The sequence below is a fragment of the Xiphias gladius genome, chromosome 15 (assembly GCF_016859285.1).
Source record: "Xiphias gladius isolate SHS-SW01 ecotype Sanya breed wild chromosome 15, ASM1685928v1, whole genome shotgun sequence".
In the NCBI taxonomy this organism is placed as follows: domain Eukaryota; kingdom Metazoa; phylum Chordata; class Actinopteri; order Istiophoriformes; family Xiphiidae; genus Xiphias; species Xiphias gladius.
Window position 1 is genome coordinate 5,393,278 of NC_053414.1, and position 17,672 is coordinate 5,410,949.

Sequence of the window (17,672 nt, forward strand, 5' to 3'; positions counted from 1 at the left end):
AGATTTCACAGGTGTACCTGATAAAGTGGCCACTGTTTTTTTTTTTTTTTTTCCCCCCCTTGCTCTTGTTACCTCTCAGTGTCACTGTCAATGTTCCACTGGTCCTCTTTGGGGCCGATGATGAGGTACTGGGAGCCCTGCTGCAGGCTGAGCCCCTCTCTGCATCCTCCGTGAGACATGAAAAACCTCTTCTGGCCGACTGTGACTCCAGCCTCCACACCTGGATGGTAGAAAAAAAAAAGAGACATGGAATCATTTATGTCTTAATTATGTTGCATAGATACACAATAAACCCTAAGAACAAGCAAGCGTGAATTGGGGTCAATCTAATAAATGATTTTGATGAGATACTGTGTCGCTGCAATATTATTTTTTGGGACCATTAAATAATGACAATAGTCTGGACATCATTCTTAATGTCCTTTCAAGACTTATTAAATATAAAAAGAAAAAAATATAGAGCAAAACAGAATAATATAACAGGGTGAATGATCAGCCAACTATGGGTTTATACAAAATCATTTGGATCATGTCAGTTTCCAAAAATATCTAAAACAAAAATCTAATTCAAATGTAAATACTGCGGTTTGCCATGAACGTCTACAATATGCAGGCTGCCGTCGAGCTCGTGAAGTGGAAAGAATGATTCGCTTCAGAGAAAGATGAAAGTGAAAGCGTGGCAGCTGCGGTTGAAAGATGTTAACAGGTCGGGGGAGTGTGGCAGTACTGGTAGCTTTTGTCTGCGCGCGTGAGAGACCTATAGCACTGACTCACCCAGCTTGATGACTTGTGTAATCTCCATCTCGTATTTGTCGTAGTAACTCCGGCTGACACTCAGCACCTTCACCTGGAAAACTGAGGCACAAGAACAAAAGATAAACAGATAGATCAACAAAGGTGCAGTTTCTGCCCTGCTCCTGATGAGGCCCGTGGTGGTGGTGACGGTGCCACGAAATTCACACATGTTCATGGTCCAGGGAGGGAGAATCCTAATGGTTTTCCGACGTGCCCCTGGCCTTCGTCTTGCCGCCGGTGTGACTAAAACTGTCACACATACACAAGATTTATCACATTCTAATGGTGCAAAGTGACATCAACTCCACTAGCAGTGTATTGTGGATGGGCATGCCAGGGTTTTCCGTAGCCTAATAACAGATGCTTCAGGAAATATTCTTGTCATCGAACCGACGAGTAACAAGCAGATGTTTTATGAATGAAATAAATGAAGAGCTTCCTCCCTCCCAGTTTCTATTTTCCTGTAGAGATTCCTTATTTGTGCGCTAGATACAGCCTGTGATTACTTGAATCATTTTTATTATTTTATTATTCATACCGCAGTTCGTTTTCTGTATCACACTAGCTTTGTTCCAGAAACCTTATTTTAACCCCCATAGCTGCACCGATGCATGTAACAGGATGTAGGTGGGGTTTTAGCCACTCTTACTGGAATACTGTAAAAGCATTTGACCGGGAATTACCCAATGACGACCTGAGACTTTGACCGATGTTTAACATAAAAACAGCTATGCTGTGTGTGTGTGTGTGTGTGTGTGTGTCTCAGTGGGAGACACAGTGTATCGTACCGTGGTGTAAGCTCCTGCAGGCAAACGTCTCTCTTTCTTTGTTGGGGAAATTTTCACCGTCGGTTTTGGAGATGCAGCAGTCACCTGGAGTTTGTGAGCAGATACAAAGAGTAAAGAGGAGCTGACACCGCCAATACACGCCGTCGCGCTGTTTCAGGCGCACGCACACCCTCACCCTGTGTGCAGCGGCAGACGTTGTCTCTGCAGATCTGAGTGAGCTCCTCTTTGTCCTCGCGGGGAGTGTAGGTGCGACTGCAGCGGTGATCTGACAGAACGGGACAAAGCAGGGATACAGGCCACACGGCAACCCCGGTGTTTAAATCTACAATATTATTCTGGAACTTTCAAATGAGCGAGACACGTTTTGAATCATCAGTCTTCATGGTTAGGACTAAATCTGACCAGTGTTTGTCTCAGAGTGGCTTTTCAGTGGCGTTTCGGATATTTTCTCTTGTGTGTATCATAATGATGTCAGCAGTGAGGTCTCGACCAGCTGAGGGGGGTGAAGGTGAAGCTTAAGCGTGTTCAGTAATATCACTGAATACCTAAATGTTTTAATATCTAAACTTTCTTTACAATACAGCAAAAAGGTAGAGGGGGGAGGTCTGGCAGAATTCTGTGATGTGAGCTTTGATGGTCGAGGTCTGTTCTCCTACCTGGGTTGTAATACTCATAGACAGTGACCGAGGATGGTTGGAGGAGGCCCACTTTGAAGCTCTGCTGCAGCCGGAAGATCAGGATCTCTGGCTCTTTGTGCGACACCTGAGGAGATGAGAAGAGAGTTTACTTTTACGCAACAGAGACGATGAGCAGAGACGTTACGGCCAGCGAGAGCGTTCATTCAGCAAGTCCGGGCTCCCAAGTATGAAGTCCCGTTCCGAGAAGCTGATGTACTCGTTTACCTGTGTAACAGTGTTGGGTAAAACCTGGAAAAAATGACTTCCAGAGACCGTTTTTTTCATGGGAGAACAACTCGAACAATTCGTGCAAACCAAGCGCACGAAGCAACAAGTCGGACTCCTTATTGTTCCGAACAGACAAATTCAAATAAACCCAGCCGGGGTCTGTGGTGTTGTTACCTTGAACAGGTGGATGATTAGAGAGCCTCTGTCACTCAGGTTATCAACGATCCGAAAGTTACTGATGTAGCGGTCCACTGAGTTGGACAACTGGACAGACACACACACACACACACAGAATTAGTTAGCAGCCATGGCCTGGCCATGTGACTAGTGTCATCCATTAGCAGCTCAGTATCAGGATGCAGTGAACCTTTTATAACCTTCTGCCGGAGGGAGATCGACTGGCATGTTGCTCCAGTACCAGTCACTAAACAGTTAGCTGACAATGAAACGTTACCTTCTGTCCTGCGTTCTGCCCCAGAGAAAGACACTTAAACGCCCCATTTACTCAAACAGCGTTTTCAACTCATTGCATCCTTTAGCGATGCACGGTAGGACGCCCAGTCACTGACTAGTGTCTCAAAACATTTCAGCTACCGCAGGTGAAAAGCTTGTTTTTTTTCCTCTGGTTTTTTTTTTTTTTGTGTGCCAGCTTGAGGACATTCTCCTAATCAGCGCTGCTGTGACCGGACGCTCTTTGTTCGTAAAGCATTTCTAACCTGCTGAAAAGGTTTGATACTGGTGAAGTAAACTTCTTCTCAGAATCCATATTATCATCATTTCGGTTGGGTCTCTAGTGGGTTCAACTCCTTCACGCCTCTGTTGTGAAAATTACTCTGTGCGTCGGTTACGTCAGTTCAGGTGTTTTTCCAAAACAAAAGCAGCGTTTCTGTTGGAGCTTTAACTCCTGAAAGTCATTTTCTGTGAATGTGAAATAAGTGGAGTTGTGCGGGACGTTAGCAAGCTCAAACGGAGTCATCTTTTCAGATTTTTTTTTTTTTGAGCAGTGGCAGGCGCTAAATACCATCTCCAGGTCTGAGTTTTCTGGGGTGAAGCCAGTGGGCAGACTGATATCCAGGACCACCATCCTGACATCTCTGGGTCCTAAGGATCTGCGGAAGAGACAGAGGACAGCAGTGAAAAAAAAAAAAAAAAAGACACTAAACCTGAGAGGACGTCGTCGGACAACCAGTTTCCTACTCATCGCTAATAGATCAGAATGGGAGGGGGGACACTGATAAAACTCCTTGGGCGCTAACGAGCAGCGTATCAACGCTGAGTCATCCTGCGTCTAGACACACAACGTTGTATTTAATGTGTAATCCGAGGTGAACGATGGAGGCTGGTTGGGCCCAGTCACTGACAGGATTCATCATCACTCACTCAAAATATGTGCTAAAATTAAACTTACAACAGTGCACTTTTTTTTTTCAGTCTTTTATCACCCCTGTTCAATTGGGATTTTTTTTTAACGTTAAAAAGGTTAAACAGGCATGTAAGACAGTTAGTGTCTCAGTTAGATAACTCACCTCACTTTGATGGTGATCTGGTAGGACTTTTCTACATCTGCTGGAGGCTTTTCTGTTATGGGACGGAAACAAAGAATTATCTGATGAGCAGAGGTCGGGTCTCTTGTCCGGCGGACTCGAATGTGTATAATGGTATATTTTACAGTATTTTAATTTTATTTCAGATCACTGACAATAATTAATAATTTATAGAAACCCATTGAAGATAGTGGTTGTATGTTGTAATATGTTAATTAAAAAAAGCACCTGTATTCATGTTTTTAAACTTTCAGGTTTCGTACGGTTTCTTTAATAACATTTCATTGTTGTAAAAAGTGCTTTATGAATATAGTTTACTAAATTTACTTATGTCAATCTCTTGCATGTTATGCTTTCAGATGGTGACTTAAATTATAAATATCAATAAAATCCTTCTCTGCTATGTCAAATTTATGCTGTTTGTTTTCAGATATATCCAGGAAACAGAACAATCCAAGACATTTTCATCTTTGCTAAAATGCATTTCATGCCCTTGTTGCACTAAAAATGACTTCACCTGACCTAAGAGGACAGAAAACAACACTTTAGAGCAAGACACCACGCATATCTGAGATCAGCTGAGAACGTGAGTTACCGCTGGATTCTTCGATAGTGACGTTGAGCTCGAAGTCCTTGCAGGGCATCTTCGCGTCCACCTCATGCACTTGGTTGTAATAGGTCACAATCTTGGATTAAAGTTCAAGTTAAAAAAAACAAAATAAATAAAATACAAAGGTTCTTTAAAAGATGCCATATTTCCAAACTGTCAACCATGCACTTGATGTCCATCAAAATCGGACCCGACCTCATGATACCAATCTTCATTCACAGAGTCAGTCGTGTGATCGTACCTCCAGTATTCCCTGTCCGTTCCCTCTAGCCACCACCTCCAAATCAAGATTAGCAGGCAACTGCACAACGAAAGCACCAGAGAGGAAGGAGGAACCGTTAGTGATGCACACCTGAACTTCCCGATACGCCCACACGGTCTGTGATTTCAGCCCAATCTTGGAGCCCCGCGGGCTGATTTCGCTTTCTTTTTTAAATGTCTCACCCTGGAGGAGCGAGCAGCGTAGGCGGTCTCGGGGTTGAAATGGTAGCGGATCTCCTTGCGTCCTGTCAACCTGATGTCCACATCCAGACTGAGGTCATTGGGAGGGGGTCTGTTGATCAGGTACTCTGACAGCGCCTGCAGCACCACCATGGTGGACTTGGAGAGGACAGAGGAGGTAAAACACTTTTTCCACATCTTGTCATGTTTTTGTCATTACATCAGTGCTATTTAATGGCTCTCAATTAGTCGAACAAGCCATTAAAGTACCATCTCCCGTGTTTTGTTATTGTTATTTTTATTCCTGTTATATGTTCTTATAGTTTTAACAAATACAGTCAATGTGCAGTACTTGTCTTAGTGTTAAAAATGTTACTGTATCACAACAAAAAACCCTGTAATCAGACTAATTTTGTCAGCTGAGAAAAACTGAGATACTATGATAGCGTGATAGCTAAGACATCAGATGTCACATCGGTACTGCGCACAAAGCTTGGACTGTCAGAGTGAGCAGAGCTTCTCAAGCAAACAGACAGACACAAGGCCAGGAACCGTGAAGCGATCAGTTGAGGTCCCACGGATTTTTGTTTTAGAAGATATATTCGCTTTCAGATACAGTGCGACAAAAGTGTCCGACGTATTAGCCGGCGGAGAAAGCGAAGGTTCCGTCAGTGGAGACACCTTCAAGGCCCCCGAGCGGGGCGAGGTTAGAGACTTTGCTGTACAGTTTGTAACGAGGTGGCTAATATCTCTAGTTGTACTTGGTCACATCGGGCGCTGTTGGAAATCCAACGAGCAGCACTAATCCACGGCAGTCGTCTGGATTTGTTTGATTTCGCACCTACGTGATGAAGTACTTTGATTTTCCAGCTATATAATTCGCTGGATTAGCCAAAACATGAAACATTTTGAAAAGGTTCATCTCGAACCAGCAGAGAGATTGTGACTTCTACTGATTAATGGGTTTAAAACAAACTTAAGTCAATGCAAAACGTCGTACTTTATTTAATTTAGATGCTGCTGAGGTCATATCCTTCACTCCATTATCAACAGAACTGTTGTTCATAAGGGGAAAGTGTGTTAAGGCGTCATCTGAAATGTCTGAATGAACCTCTGCTTTACTGTGTAGGCGGAGTTAAGCAATACGCGCTTATCAGATGTGAAGCAGGCGCATAAAGCGGAAAAGACGGCTCAGCTACCAGGCGCGCCCTGCCGGTACCTGCGTGGAGCCGAAGCCGCCGCCTCTTCTTCGCTGGCTGTTCAGCCATTTGAAGGGTGCAGCGGCTTCCTCCATGCGTCCCAACTTCACCAGAGCCAGCAGGGCGTAGCCGGTCGCCTCCAAGGTGAACAAGCTGTTGTGACGGTCGGCCCAGTGGCTGCCACCTGGAGGAGAGAGAAAGGGCCAGAGGGAGGTCCCGTGTAAGTAAATGAGAGGAGCAACATACTGTCATTCATTCATCTATTCTCACTGAATGTTATTTTCTATGCCCTGTTAAATTTACTTACTAAAAAAAGAAATAGCAAAAGCTACATGAAAGTGGAAATAAATATTAACAGATTGAAGCAGTTTTTTAAAGGGCCCATGAGTAACTTTGATGTCTTTGCAGGTAAGGTGCATATGAAACAGGGTGCACAGGACACCTGGGGCTGCTGCTCTGAGTAATGACCGTGCCGGGTTGTAATGGTGAACCTTCTGCAGCAGGGCCAGTGCGTAGGAGGCGATGGCCACCGTGTACGGTCTCCTCCCCTGCCTAGCCAGCGCTTTATTCAGGTAGTTGGCTGTCTTACCAATGACAAACTAGAATGACAGAAATTGTGAAGTAGTTTTAATATAACTACTGTTAAAAGTACCAATCATAACAACAATAAGGTAAAAAGAAAAAAAAAGTGATTTTAAAGCAATAGAGAAGTAAAGATTGAATGTGACTGCTTGACCAAATCAAATCTGCAGCTGTTTTTGTTTTGCCTTGTATAAATTACCTCCATGTTCACATCTGGACGAGTGCAGTTGATCCCTGCCTGTTTGGCCTCAGCGAGCGCTATGAGGACGAAGGCCGTCAGGGTTGTTTCAGGGTCGTCACCTCTGAGACCGCCCTGGAGGCACAGGCAGGAAAAAAGGGCTTTTATTAAAATCTTAAAAAGACTTAAGAGAAAAAAAAAAATCCACCTTTGGATACACAGCACCGTGTCCGCATTATTTCATTTCCAATTTTATTACAATTTCTGAATGTCAGGTTTTCTTGTTTTTTTTTTCCAAAAAACTGACTCAAAACACAGGCAAAATGGCAGCTACAGTACAGAACGAAGCCCGCACGCTTTGGTTCTGAGGGAGTAATGGGTAATGTTCAAGTCTTAGCTTGTACAGAAGATTTCTGCTGTCAAACTTTAGTTGAGCTTGAAAATTCACGCGCCGTGACGTACGTTATCCGAACGAAAAGGCCCTCAGACCGGAGATTTATGGTCAACTTGTCCTTTAACGATGAATACTTGGATACAATAAATACTTTAAGTGACTCACAGTCATGGTGGTGCTGTAAACCGGGTTGTCCTCCACGAATTTTCCCTGAACAAGCCGGTGTTTGTTCTTCACCAGGTACAGCAGAGGGTCACACACCTGCTGCTCGTCGATGTCGATGATGGAGTGAGCCATGGAGAACACCTTCACCACGTATGCTGTGATCCTGACATTCAGATTAGCCAACATTTAGTCACTTTTAAGCAAAATTTGGATATCTTGGCATTCTGGCATCAGATGTTGCCTTTCAAATTGCCTTTCTACTGTATATTTTTTGAAAATGTGGCACAATAAACAAGTTTTGGTGTTCAAACCTGAGTTAAATTTTAACAAACGGAATCTTTTATGAACATTTATACTCGTTGCATGTCACTTCGATATGTATTTTCGTCTGTAGAGTTCATTTTTGACAGTACCATGTACTTGCACCTTCGCGTCTGTAGGGGGGGTAAGAGCCATCAGTCTTCCTGTACGCCAGCTGGTTCTCGTAGCCTGAAAACACAAAGCACCACAGAAGGAGAAACACGAAAGCGTCAGGCATTTTAACTCATCTGGCTAACTAGCCATCCATCTTTCCACCAAGGCTGCAAATCATCCATCCACCCATCCATCCATTCATTCATGTATCCATCCATGAATCCAAATAGCCATTTAGCCACCTGTGCACCCACCTCTCCATCCATCCATCCATCCAAGTATCCAGTTATCCATGAATTATCCATCCATCGAAATATCTGTCAATCATATATCAATCCATGTTTCTAGCTCTACATCCATCCATCCACGTGACTAACTCTCTGTTCATCCATGTACTCCACGACTACTACTTCTGCTATCTATCCATTCATCCATCCATCCCTCACACATTTTGATAAGTCTATCTGTCAACAACTCACCCACCCATGCATTTACTCACATACACCAGAAAAAGAACACGTCGGAATTCTTTCATCCACCAGTCCTTCCATCCATCCATCCATCCATCCATCCATCCATCCATATACTGTGCCTAAAGCAGTCCATCCAAGTGATCTTTAATTGGATCCATTCATTTCATCCATACGCTCTTTCCTTCTCTCTCACCTCTCCTGATGTATCGGATAGCCTCCGCCTTGCGCTGCACCCCCACACTCTCCCAGTTGTTGGTTCGCTCCAGGTAGAGGGTGGCGATGAGCGGCAGAGTGATTCTGGCCAAGTTCTGCTCCACGCAGCCGCCAGGCATCTGGATAAGAGACGCCAGAGAGTCCTCACTGATGGAGTTATCAATGCTGTCTGCCAACACGTTGCCTGCAGAGGAGAGATGGGCTCAGAAACAGTCCATTTTCTGAGGCTTTATCTTTTTAATCCTTATCACCACTCTGCGAGCGACTGACCTCTGACATTGATGAACGTCTCCGGCATAGAGTTTGGCACAACTGACTCCAGTTCGATCTTGCCAACTTGAACTGTCTGCGCTCCTGTAGTGGACGGAAACAGAGCCATAAAGCAAAACTCCACGACTGCCTAACCCGAAACTAGAGAGGATCCATTCCTGGAAAGAAAACATATACCCAAACTCGTACAAACCTGACAGCAGCTAAACCTGAGCCTTAAGAGACCGGGGTCAGACAATGCCCTGCCTCCGATTAGTTTAAAGCCTCCAGTGTCTGTGTTTAGCTATAAACCAATTCGGAAAGCCTCTGATTGAAAAGGAATTGTCTCAAAACTGGAAAATTTAAAAATATGCATTACCTTTGTTTTAGCATTACAGAAGTCTGTCCTTTCTTTTGTTTCAGCAATGGACAGAAAGTACAGACAAATACACTCACAGAGCACTTTATTAGGAAAAACTGCACACCTGCTTATTCATGCAATTACCCAATCAGCCAATCGTGTGCCGGCAGTGCAATGCACGAAATCCTGCAGATACAGGTCAAGAACTTCAGTTAATTTTCACATCAAAGATCAGAATGAGGAAGAAATCTGATCTCAGTGACGTGACTTGCGGGCTGGTTGGAATATTTCTGCCACTGATGATCTTCTGGGATTTTAACACACAAGTGTCTCTAGAGTTTTTACTCAGAATGGCGTGAAAAGCAAAAAACATCCAGTGAGCGGCGGTACTGTGGAGTGGAACGCCTTATTTATGAGAGCGGTGAGAGGAGGACGGCCAGACTGGGGCTCTGTGAGCTCACAGAACAAGCTACTGTGACTCAGATAACCGCTCTTTACAACTGTGTCACCTTGAGGCGAATGGGCCACCTCTGTCAGCAAAGAACACAAATCTGAGGCTGCGGTGGGCACAGGCTCACCAAAACCGGACAGGTCAAGACCGGAGAAATGTAACCTGGTCTGATGAATCTCGGTTCCTGCTGAGAAAGAATTTTCCGTCAACAGCATGAATCCGCTGACCGAACCTGCCTTTTGTCAACAGTCCATGCTGGTGGTGGTGGTGTAATGCTGTAGAGAATGTTTTCTTGGCTCACTTTGGGCCCCTTAACACCAATCAATCATGGTTTGAATGCCACAACCTGTTTTAGTTTATTGTTGCTGACCATGTGCGTCCCTTTTTGTCCACAATTTACCCATTTTCTAATGGCTACTCCCAGCATGATACTGTACCATGTGGAATCCATGCCACAAAGAATTGAAACAAAGGGAGGCCGTACCCAGTATTAGTACGGTGTTCCTAATAAAGTGCTTGATGAGTGTTTGTATATAAAGTTTGTAATAAAACTCAGTAGGGGTGGCAACACAGGAAAACTAGAAAATGCCCTCAGAGAGCGCAGACCTCTGCCAAAGCCAATGTCAAACAACATACGCCAGACTTAAGAGAAAAAAATTCAAATTCGTAGAAAATGATCCAGATATGCCCCCGAAAATCGAATGGGTTCTTCCCTGGCCCGTGCCCCGTCCCTCCACCAAGAGGTTACGCTTTCACCCGACAGACACGGGTGAAAACATAACCTCGGAGGAGGAGGTAAAAATAAAACACAAAAAAAAACAAAACAGGAAGCATAACTTGATGAAGACTGAGTGAGGTTTTTTTGTAGTCTGTAATTCTGTTTAGTTTATTAAAGATGCAGCACGGGCCAATCAGCGCGTCGCACAGACCCAAAATTTGTACCAATTCAGATGTCAAACTAAGGTGGACTAGAAAGTTCTAGTTCAGGTTAGAATAGGTCCTCGAGTTTTTTGAGCTTCACGAGTGTGAGAAGACCTCACAAAGCTATTAAACTCCACCACGCATACTGCTGGTTTAAACACTTTTTTTTTAACTTCTAAACAATGTTGACATTTAGTATCCTACATTTGAGGTTTGATTTACTCCTTGCTCTATCAACACCAGATTGCAAAATCACGTTTTTCGGAAACACACCGAATCAACTCGCACAACGAGTGGAGAGGAAGGGACTTGCAGATAAAATCCAAAGAATGTGGTGCATTAACATGCAATCGACAGGAGATAATAGAAATCCATGCGTCGCTGCAATCTTCTTACCTCCTTCAGCAGACGGATTCAACACCACGCTCCACACTTCAGTCTTTTGCACTCCTTCCAGCTGTTTGGGTTAATGAAAGCGTTATTATAAAATCAGATCTTTATTCAAGTAATTCTGTAACCTTTTGCTTACTTTCTTAATACATACATTCACTAACCTATTTTTAACCTCTAAATGGACCGAAGTTAATCTCTTTATTTTTGCTATAATGTCTATGAAGAAAATGTTTTGGGACTGTAGATGTACCACAGGACGAGCCTAACTGGCTCCCGCTAACATCCCGCCCTGATCATACCGCGATGACATCTTCATCGTCGCGCGTGACTCACCACCACCCGTAAAAACTTCTGGATGCGGTCTCCCCCCATCATGTCTCTGCCGACTACCATCACCTCCAGAGGGAGTTTCCCCACCACCAGTGGTACGATGGTGTAAGGCACCGCTACGGAGGAGCCGGCCGCCAGCGTCACCTCCTGCGTGTGTCTGTCCTTAAAGGCGATGCTGCACATGCCTTCTGTCTTCATCAGCACCACCCTCACCTGGGCGGAAAGCGGTCACCACACAGTCACCAGTGTTAAAGATTCATTTCATTCGTCTCACTTCATTGCATCGACTTTGGGTGGAAAGAGACTGGAGCTGGTCTTTTATTTTTCGGTCCCTACTTGAAGCGGACTGAAATATTTCAACAACTCTGACGTGCATTGCCATGAAAATTTTGTACAGAAATTTGTGGAAACTGTGACTTTGGTGAGTCCCTTCATTTTTTCTCTAGCGCCACCAGCAGATTGACATTATTTGCTTATTGTGAAACGTCTTGACAACTATTGGATAGATTGCCCTGTCCCTTGGTACAGATATGCATGGTGCTCAAAGGACAAATGCTAAAGATTTCATTGATCCCCTGGCGCCACCAGGAGTCTGACATTTGTAGTTTTGAGTGAAATGTCAATGTGAAATTTGGTCCTCACATTCTAACCCTAACCCTGAGGATGAATCGTGATAACTTTGGCGATCCCTTAACATTTCAACTAGCGCCATCATTTGGTCACAATTTCAACCTTTCCAGTATTTTGGTTTATGAGTAATACCTGCAGAACTAGCGACATTCGCATGCGTCAGCTGCAGTTTGTGTTTAGTGCAAATTAGCAAATGTTATGGCCGACAGGCTGAACTAAGACGGTGCTCATGGCAAACACAAAATCTATTCCTCTTGTGGAAAGTGCATTCTGTATTCACCGAATTTCTCTGACTGAAGTGGCTGTTCTGTGTCGTTTTGAGGTGATTCTCTTACGTGCAAGTCGTCGTGGCCGTAGTTATGGATCACAGCTTTGATCTCGACCTGTTCGTTCCTCGCCACGGAATATGGCAGCTTCAGGTCCACAAAGAAATGCTTCCACGCTCTGACGTTGTAGGGCTCGGCCACGCAGAAACCTACGACGTTGAGAAGGGAAATCAGCGAGGGGGTCATTTGTACGTGAGTGAATGTGCATAAGTGTTTGTAGTACTTCTATCATCCTTTGAATTTAGAGATTTGAACCTACAGATTTTGCACATTTTTGCAAAGTGAGAACAACTTGGCCAACCTTTGCTTGTTCAGTAAACTGTAGCTTTAAGAATTAGGTTTGCTGTGCTTCTACACTTTAAGGATATACTCAATAATGACGATAGTGTGATAACATTTTTACGACTACACTCATGGTCTGCCTTTTTTTTTTCTGTTTTGCCAAAGACTGTGGCAAGTTCCAAACGCTGAGCGCCGCGGTGTGACCAGGCACCCTGAATCCCACCCACACCCTCCTCCTCTTCCCACCTGTATGAGGCGACGAACTAATGGCCAGAACTCCCCACTCGGTGATGCTGTCGGGTAAGGCGTTGTCCACGTTCCTAGACGCCAACCTGTCGATGAAAGTTGTGTCTGTGTTACCAGTAGCAAGGAGACCCAAGGGCCAGGCAAAGCTTCCTTTTTAATAAATGCCACATAAAAGTCTGTATAGCACAGAAAACAAATAAAAACACAAATAAGACCTAAACTTTCAAAACTGTAACTCTCAACTTTGTTCAATTTTTTGTCCATTAAACTGCAGTTTGATTTTCTAATGTTTAATGTGCACACACATACATACACAGACACACACACACGCACAGATGTACAGAACAGAGTACCGCGAGTCAGCGGTGTGTTTGTTTAACATGGGTAAACAGAGTCGGCATTGCTGATTCTGAGATGTTTACTCATCGCTGACCAAACACAGCGTGACGTAGCCCAGGGGAGTATTCACGGAGCTACGTGTTTGGTCTCACATCATGAAGTGGTCCAGTTCTCCCATCCCTCAGGCATAGTACACCCATTCAGATTCATGCTCACAGGCATGGGTGCCACAGAGTTTCGTGTAAGTGCCCAGATACGCCTCATGTTGCCTTCAAACAGAACGTGTGAGGCCATATTTTGGACATGGGAATGAGAGACAGCGATATGCATGGCGTCCATGTGGACGAAGCCATGAGACTCCTCTTTCGATTGACCGATGTTGCCCTGTTTCTTTTTTCAAAAATAGCGAATGACGTTTTTTTGACAGCATTTTTTTTTTTTTTTTTTTTTAAGTAACTCATATAACTGCTGCTTTTTAGAAACAGCATACAAAACTTCTGAAGTTGGAGTCTTCAGAAAATTCAACACTAATTCAAAAGAGATCCCTAACTGATTCACATGGAATCGTAAACACGGCCGCTGCCGCGTAAAAGAATCCTCAAAATTGGAGAGACCGGTATAAAGGATGGGGTTGGTGAGGCCTCTTTAAAAAATCTATTAGTCGATAAAAAGCACGAGATAGCATTGTTGTGCACCTATTGCCCCACGGAATCTCTGCATCATCTGAGGGGACCAACTTGTTTACTACCTACTTGTTCCTGTGCAGACGTATCATGGACTCAAACAAACTGAGTCACATACTTTCAGACAACACTGCACACGAATTAACCTATAGGACTTCAGTCGGGTCTTATCACTGACACCCATGTGGTACATTTTATCACTGTCTTTTAAAAGCACTAGGGGATCTGGATACTACACTGCAAGAAAGGCACTTCACTAAAGTTAAAAATATCTTATTTTAGGATCATTTATTCTTACTTTTTCTAATCGAAGAGAATAATTGTGTCTGGCTGCATTTCCATTTTTTGAAAATTGTGTTTGTTTGCTTTCACCCTATTTTACCCTATTTTCATGCCGATTTCCACCACATTCACTCCTGCAACATCCTAGCTGCTGTGAAAGGACTGATAAAACGGAGCGATAATAAATATATCATTCTAATGAGCAACGCTGTTCCACCGGAAGAGGTTTTTATCAAACCAATGAGTCCTTCCTGCCTCTGATGTAACCCCTCCTCCGATCTTTCACTCACCCGTCTGTGTCTGCCTCGCTGGGCAGCTTAACATCCATCCACAGCCACGACTCATAGAACTTGGAACGCAGGTACACCTGAGTCTCATCCAGGTACTCCCACTCTTCCTCCTCCTCTTCCTCCGCCGCCATTGCAGACAACGTTTCCTCCTCTGCCATTTTGTTTACATTTGTATAGGTCATGTGCAGTTCAGGTCCAGGTCGTCCAGACCCTCCAGGTGGTCCGGGTCGTCCAGACCCTCCAGGTGGTCCAGGTAGTCCAGGCATAAAAGACGATGTAGCTGTACTTCCCCGAGCTATGTGAACACATTCATATATGATGGTCTTTAATGCATATCTCTGATATATCAGTGTAGAAGCTGTTAATACGTACACACCCGTGCAAATTCCCGCGGGGAGTTATCATGTAGACAAACAAAAGTTGTGTTTACATTGAGTGTTTCTCAACAAAGCACATTGTGTTTATCCTTGAGATCAAAAAAGGTTTTAAGTCATCCTTGTAACTGCAAATCTATCGAGCTGGAAAAGAGAGTTGAGGTACAGTACTCACTAAATGTACGTCTGGAGAGGGGTATTTTCTCTCGCGCAATGGCACGATGGAAGACAAGAGGGGACCTGGTGGGGGGAACTGTGGTCGTGGGTGGTGGGGTGGTGGGAATTTCAGTGTCAAACACCTGGTCCCTGTAAGTGGCGCAGCAGTAGCGGAAAGCCTGGATGCACTCCCAGCCCTCAGTGATGTAGAGGGAGCGCCGCGTGCAGGAGTACGGCATGGGGATCTCCCTGAGGCCGTCCCTGCAGCAGCGATTCTGCAGCTTCTCCTTGTAGTGACTCTCTAGAGACAGGAGGAGGTAGTCAACAGCTTCTTCTCAGCAATTCATGAAATGACCGTGTAACGTAAAATGGGTTGCTGGCAGCGTCGGACCCTCAGGAAATGATCACGGCTTCGTGCCTTTTAGCCACGTTTGGGTCATTCTCACACCACTGACATGGCAAGTTGTCCTGACAAGTATCATAAACATTATCTAGTTTTTGAAGCTAGTATCCGGACTGAGAAGTCCATCTCGGCTGCCAGCAAAACAAACCCCCTTCGATGAGAGGACACTCACCCAGCTGGGCTTTGCGCTGCAACAGTTCGGCAGAGCGCCTCCTTCTGGCACTCCCTTGACACTGCAGGGCTGGGGAGAGGAGGGGAGAGGATCAAATTCTGGCACTAACGGCAAATACATGTGTTTTCAAATGCATATAGTCAAGATATTGATTTCCGGCACAGGATAATTACGATTGACAGCGAGCCATCAATCCAAAATATTTGCGTTGCATCAGCCCTCAGTGCGAGTTAGTGTTTGCCGCAGTGGCTTTCGGGTCTTGCGCTCTTCGTTATTGCTCGGCCGTGATGCGAATCTGTCGCGAGTCTTATTGTAAGTCACTTTGAATAAAAGTGTCGGCTCAGTGCCGGAAATGGTTCAGCGCAAGTTTAATACACGACGCGGTGTCATGCAGCATCAGACACGGACCGACTTTGTGCGGCTATAGTAGCTCCAGGGTTGCTGCACTTTCAGCAAACACACTGTGCAAACACGACCTTCGCTGCTACTGAGGGAAAAGTGGACTCAAAGACACCGCTACTTTTTTACAGCAACCACTTGGTGAATTTTACTATTCATAATCACAATCCCTATCAATGCTATTTTTAACATCCACCCTATTTCTCTGAGCTAAAGGGAAGAAGGTCACAGAAGGACCTCCATAGGCTGCTACGGAGGTCTCACACGCTCGTTTATCCAGTTCATCACCTACCTATATCTTTAGGGCAGACTTTGCACCCAGCCTTCAACCGCATCGAGTAAATGTATAAATCAATTAAAGCTATCAGCTATCACAGCTATCAACTCGACGAGTACATCTCCTAGGGTTTGTTCGGATCACAGCATATGAGGTAATCCTGTGAAGGGGTCAATGGTGTGAGTGGAGAAGCCAGAAGAGGTGGATGTCTTCACTGCAGTAAGGCCTATCGTTTAAGTTTCAGAAACATGTTTTTTCCTTTGTTTTATTTTGTTTTGTTTTGTTTTTGTATTTTTATAAACAGCATAATATCATAGAAGCTGAAATTCTCCCAACGGAAGGGGTGAGGTACCTTGTCTGGTTTGGGTCTTCAACCCGCCATTGGAGGCAAAGAGCAGTCCCGCATCTGTGAACACCCCCGTGGCGTCTCTGCCTGCCCCGCGGGTGCAGCCAATGTCTCCGTGCTCCACCACGTCCCAGAGCTAAGCAAAGGGGACAAAGGGGACATGTGGTTTTTATACTTTTGTGTTTGCGTTTCAGTATAGCGCTTAATAGAAACTGGTGATTATTGGCACAGAACGGCAAACAGCCTGGTACCTTGTGAAACCATAGAGTTTTCAAGTGTATTCCATTATGTAACGTTTAAAAATAAGTCATGATTATTGTACACATCTGCAACATCTGGCAAAACTCAAAAACAAAGAATTTGCTTTTATGCTCACATGGTAAAATTAACTAGGTTGTACTTTTAACTATCTATATTTCATTGCATCACTAGAAATATGCAGAATTAGTAGATGGTAAAAGCTGCAGGTTCTACATTTCTGTCGGTCTTGGCAATGTATATTCTAACATACGCTCAAACCCCTCAAACACAAACACACACCTTCCCCTGTGTGAGTCGGTCCTTGTTGAGCAGATAGACAGCGTTGTCCACAGCCACCAGGCTGACCTTTGCCCCCGGGTCACCCCTGACCTGAAAACTAAAGCTCTTCCCGGGTGTGTAGTCTCGGGGTATGCCATTCACCGGCCCAACTTTCAGCTGTGAGGCGGAATGAATAAGAATGCGTTGACGCGACAATGGTGACCACAAGACTGACCAGAGAAAATCACAACAAGGACGGAAGAAAACAAAAGCTAACTGGATGACTGGTTCATAAGGATTCAAATTGGTGTTTCAGACCAGTATTGGCCACATTCAAAATATGATGCAAATAGTCGAACAGAAGAGGTCTGAACAAGAACAAGGCTGATATTATTCTACGTCTTTCTTGTTGTCAACAAATTCCACAAAAGACCAGAACCAACAATGTGGTAGTCAGTCTGTAAATACTCTGTGACTTCCCTACCCTGTTTGTGTCACTCAGCCCCAAACCCATTGGTTCCTACCCCAGACCTTTTTCTTTT

General features: G+C 44.5%; 1 protein-coding gene across 8 annotated transcripts in view; it reads right to left on the minus strand.

Annotated features, from left to right (window-relative positions):
• LOC120800759 (complement C3-like) overlaps positions 1-17,672 on the minus strand; it is a 28,997-nt gene that overhangs the window by 1,767 nt on the left and 9,558 nt on the right. For 6 of the 8 annotated variants that reach the window (XM_040147078.1, XM_040147077.1, XM_040147076.1 and 3 more), the window contains 27 exons: positions 17,152-17,307; positions 16,618-16,747; positions 15,590-15,658; positions 15,034-15,315; positions 14,485-14,779; positions 12,891-12,976; positions 12,372-12,511; positions 11,410-11,619; positions 11,080-11,140; positions 8,972-9,055; positions 8,682-8,885; positions 8,015-8,090; positions 7,602-7,764; positions 7,064-7,177; positions 6,725-6,881; positions 6,303-6,466; positions 5,087-5,242; positions 4,884-4,943; positions 4,628-4,718; positions 4,015-4,066; positions 3,510-3,597; positions 2,663-2,752; positions 2,240-2,345; positions 1,759-1,848; positions 1,584-1,667; positions 775-855; positions 73-220 (listed from right to left, as the gene is read on the minus strand). In XM_040147078.1, the coding sequence (XP_040003012.1) occupies positions 73-220; positions 775-855; positions 1,584-1,667; positions 1,759-1,848; positions 2,240-2,345; positions 2,663-2,752; positions 3,510-3,597; positions 4,015-4,066; positions 4,628-4,718; positions 4,884-4,943; positions 5,087-5,242; positions 6,303-6,466; positions 6,725-6,881; positions 7,064-7,177; positions 7,602-7,764; positions 8,015-8,090; positions 8,682-8,885; positions 8,972-9,055; positions 11,080-11,140; positions 11,410-11,619; positions 12,372-12,511; positions 12,891-12,976; positions 14,485-14,779; positions 15,034-15,315; positions 15,590-15,658; positions 16,618-16,747; positions 17,152-17,307 (3,437 nt within the window). Of the gene's footprint in view, positions 1-72; positions 221-774; positions 856-1,583; positions 1,668-1,758; positions 2,077-2,239; positions 2,346-2,662; positions 2,753-3,509; positions 3,598-4,014; positions 4,067-4,627; positions 4,719-4,837; positions 4,944-5,086; positions 5,243-6,302; positions 6,467-6,724; positions 6,882-7,063; positions 7,178-7,601; positions 7,765-8,014; positions 8,091-8,681; positions 8,886-8,971; positions 9,056-11,079; positions 11,141-11,409; positions 11,620-12,371; positions 12,512-12,890; positions 12,977-14,484; positions 14,780-15,033; positions 15,316-15,589; positions 15,659-16,617; positions 16,748-17,151; positions 17,308-17,672 lie in introns of those variants that run through there. The other 2 variants (XM_040147079.1, XM_040147081.1) reach the window with 2 other exon arrangements.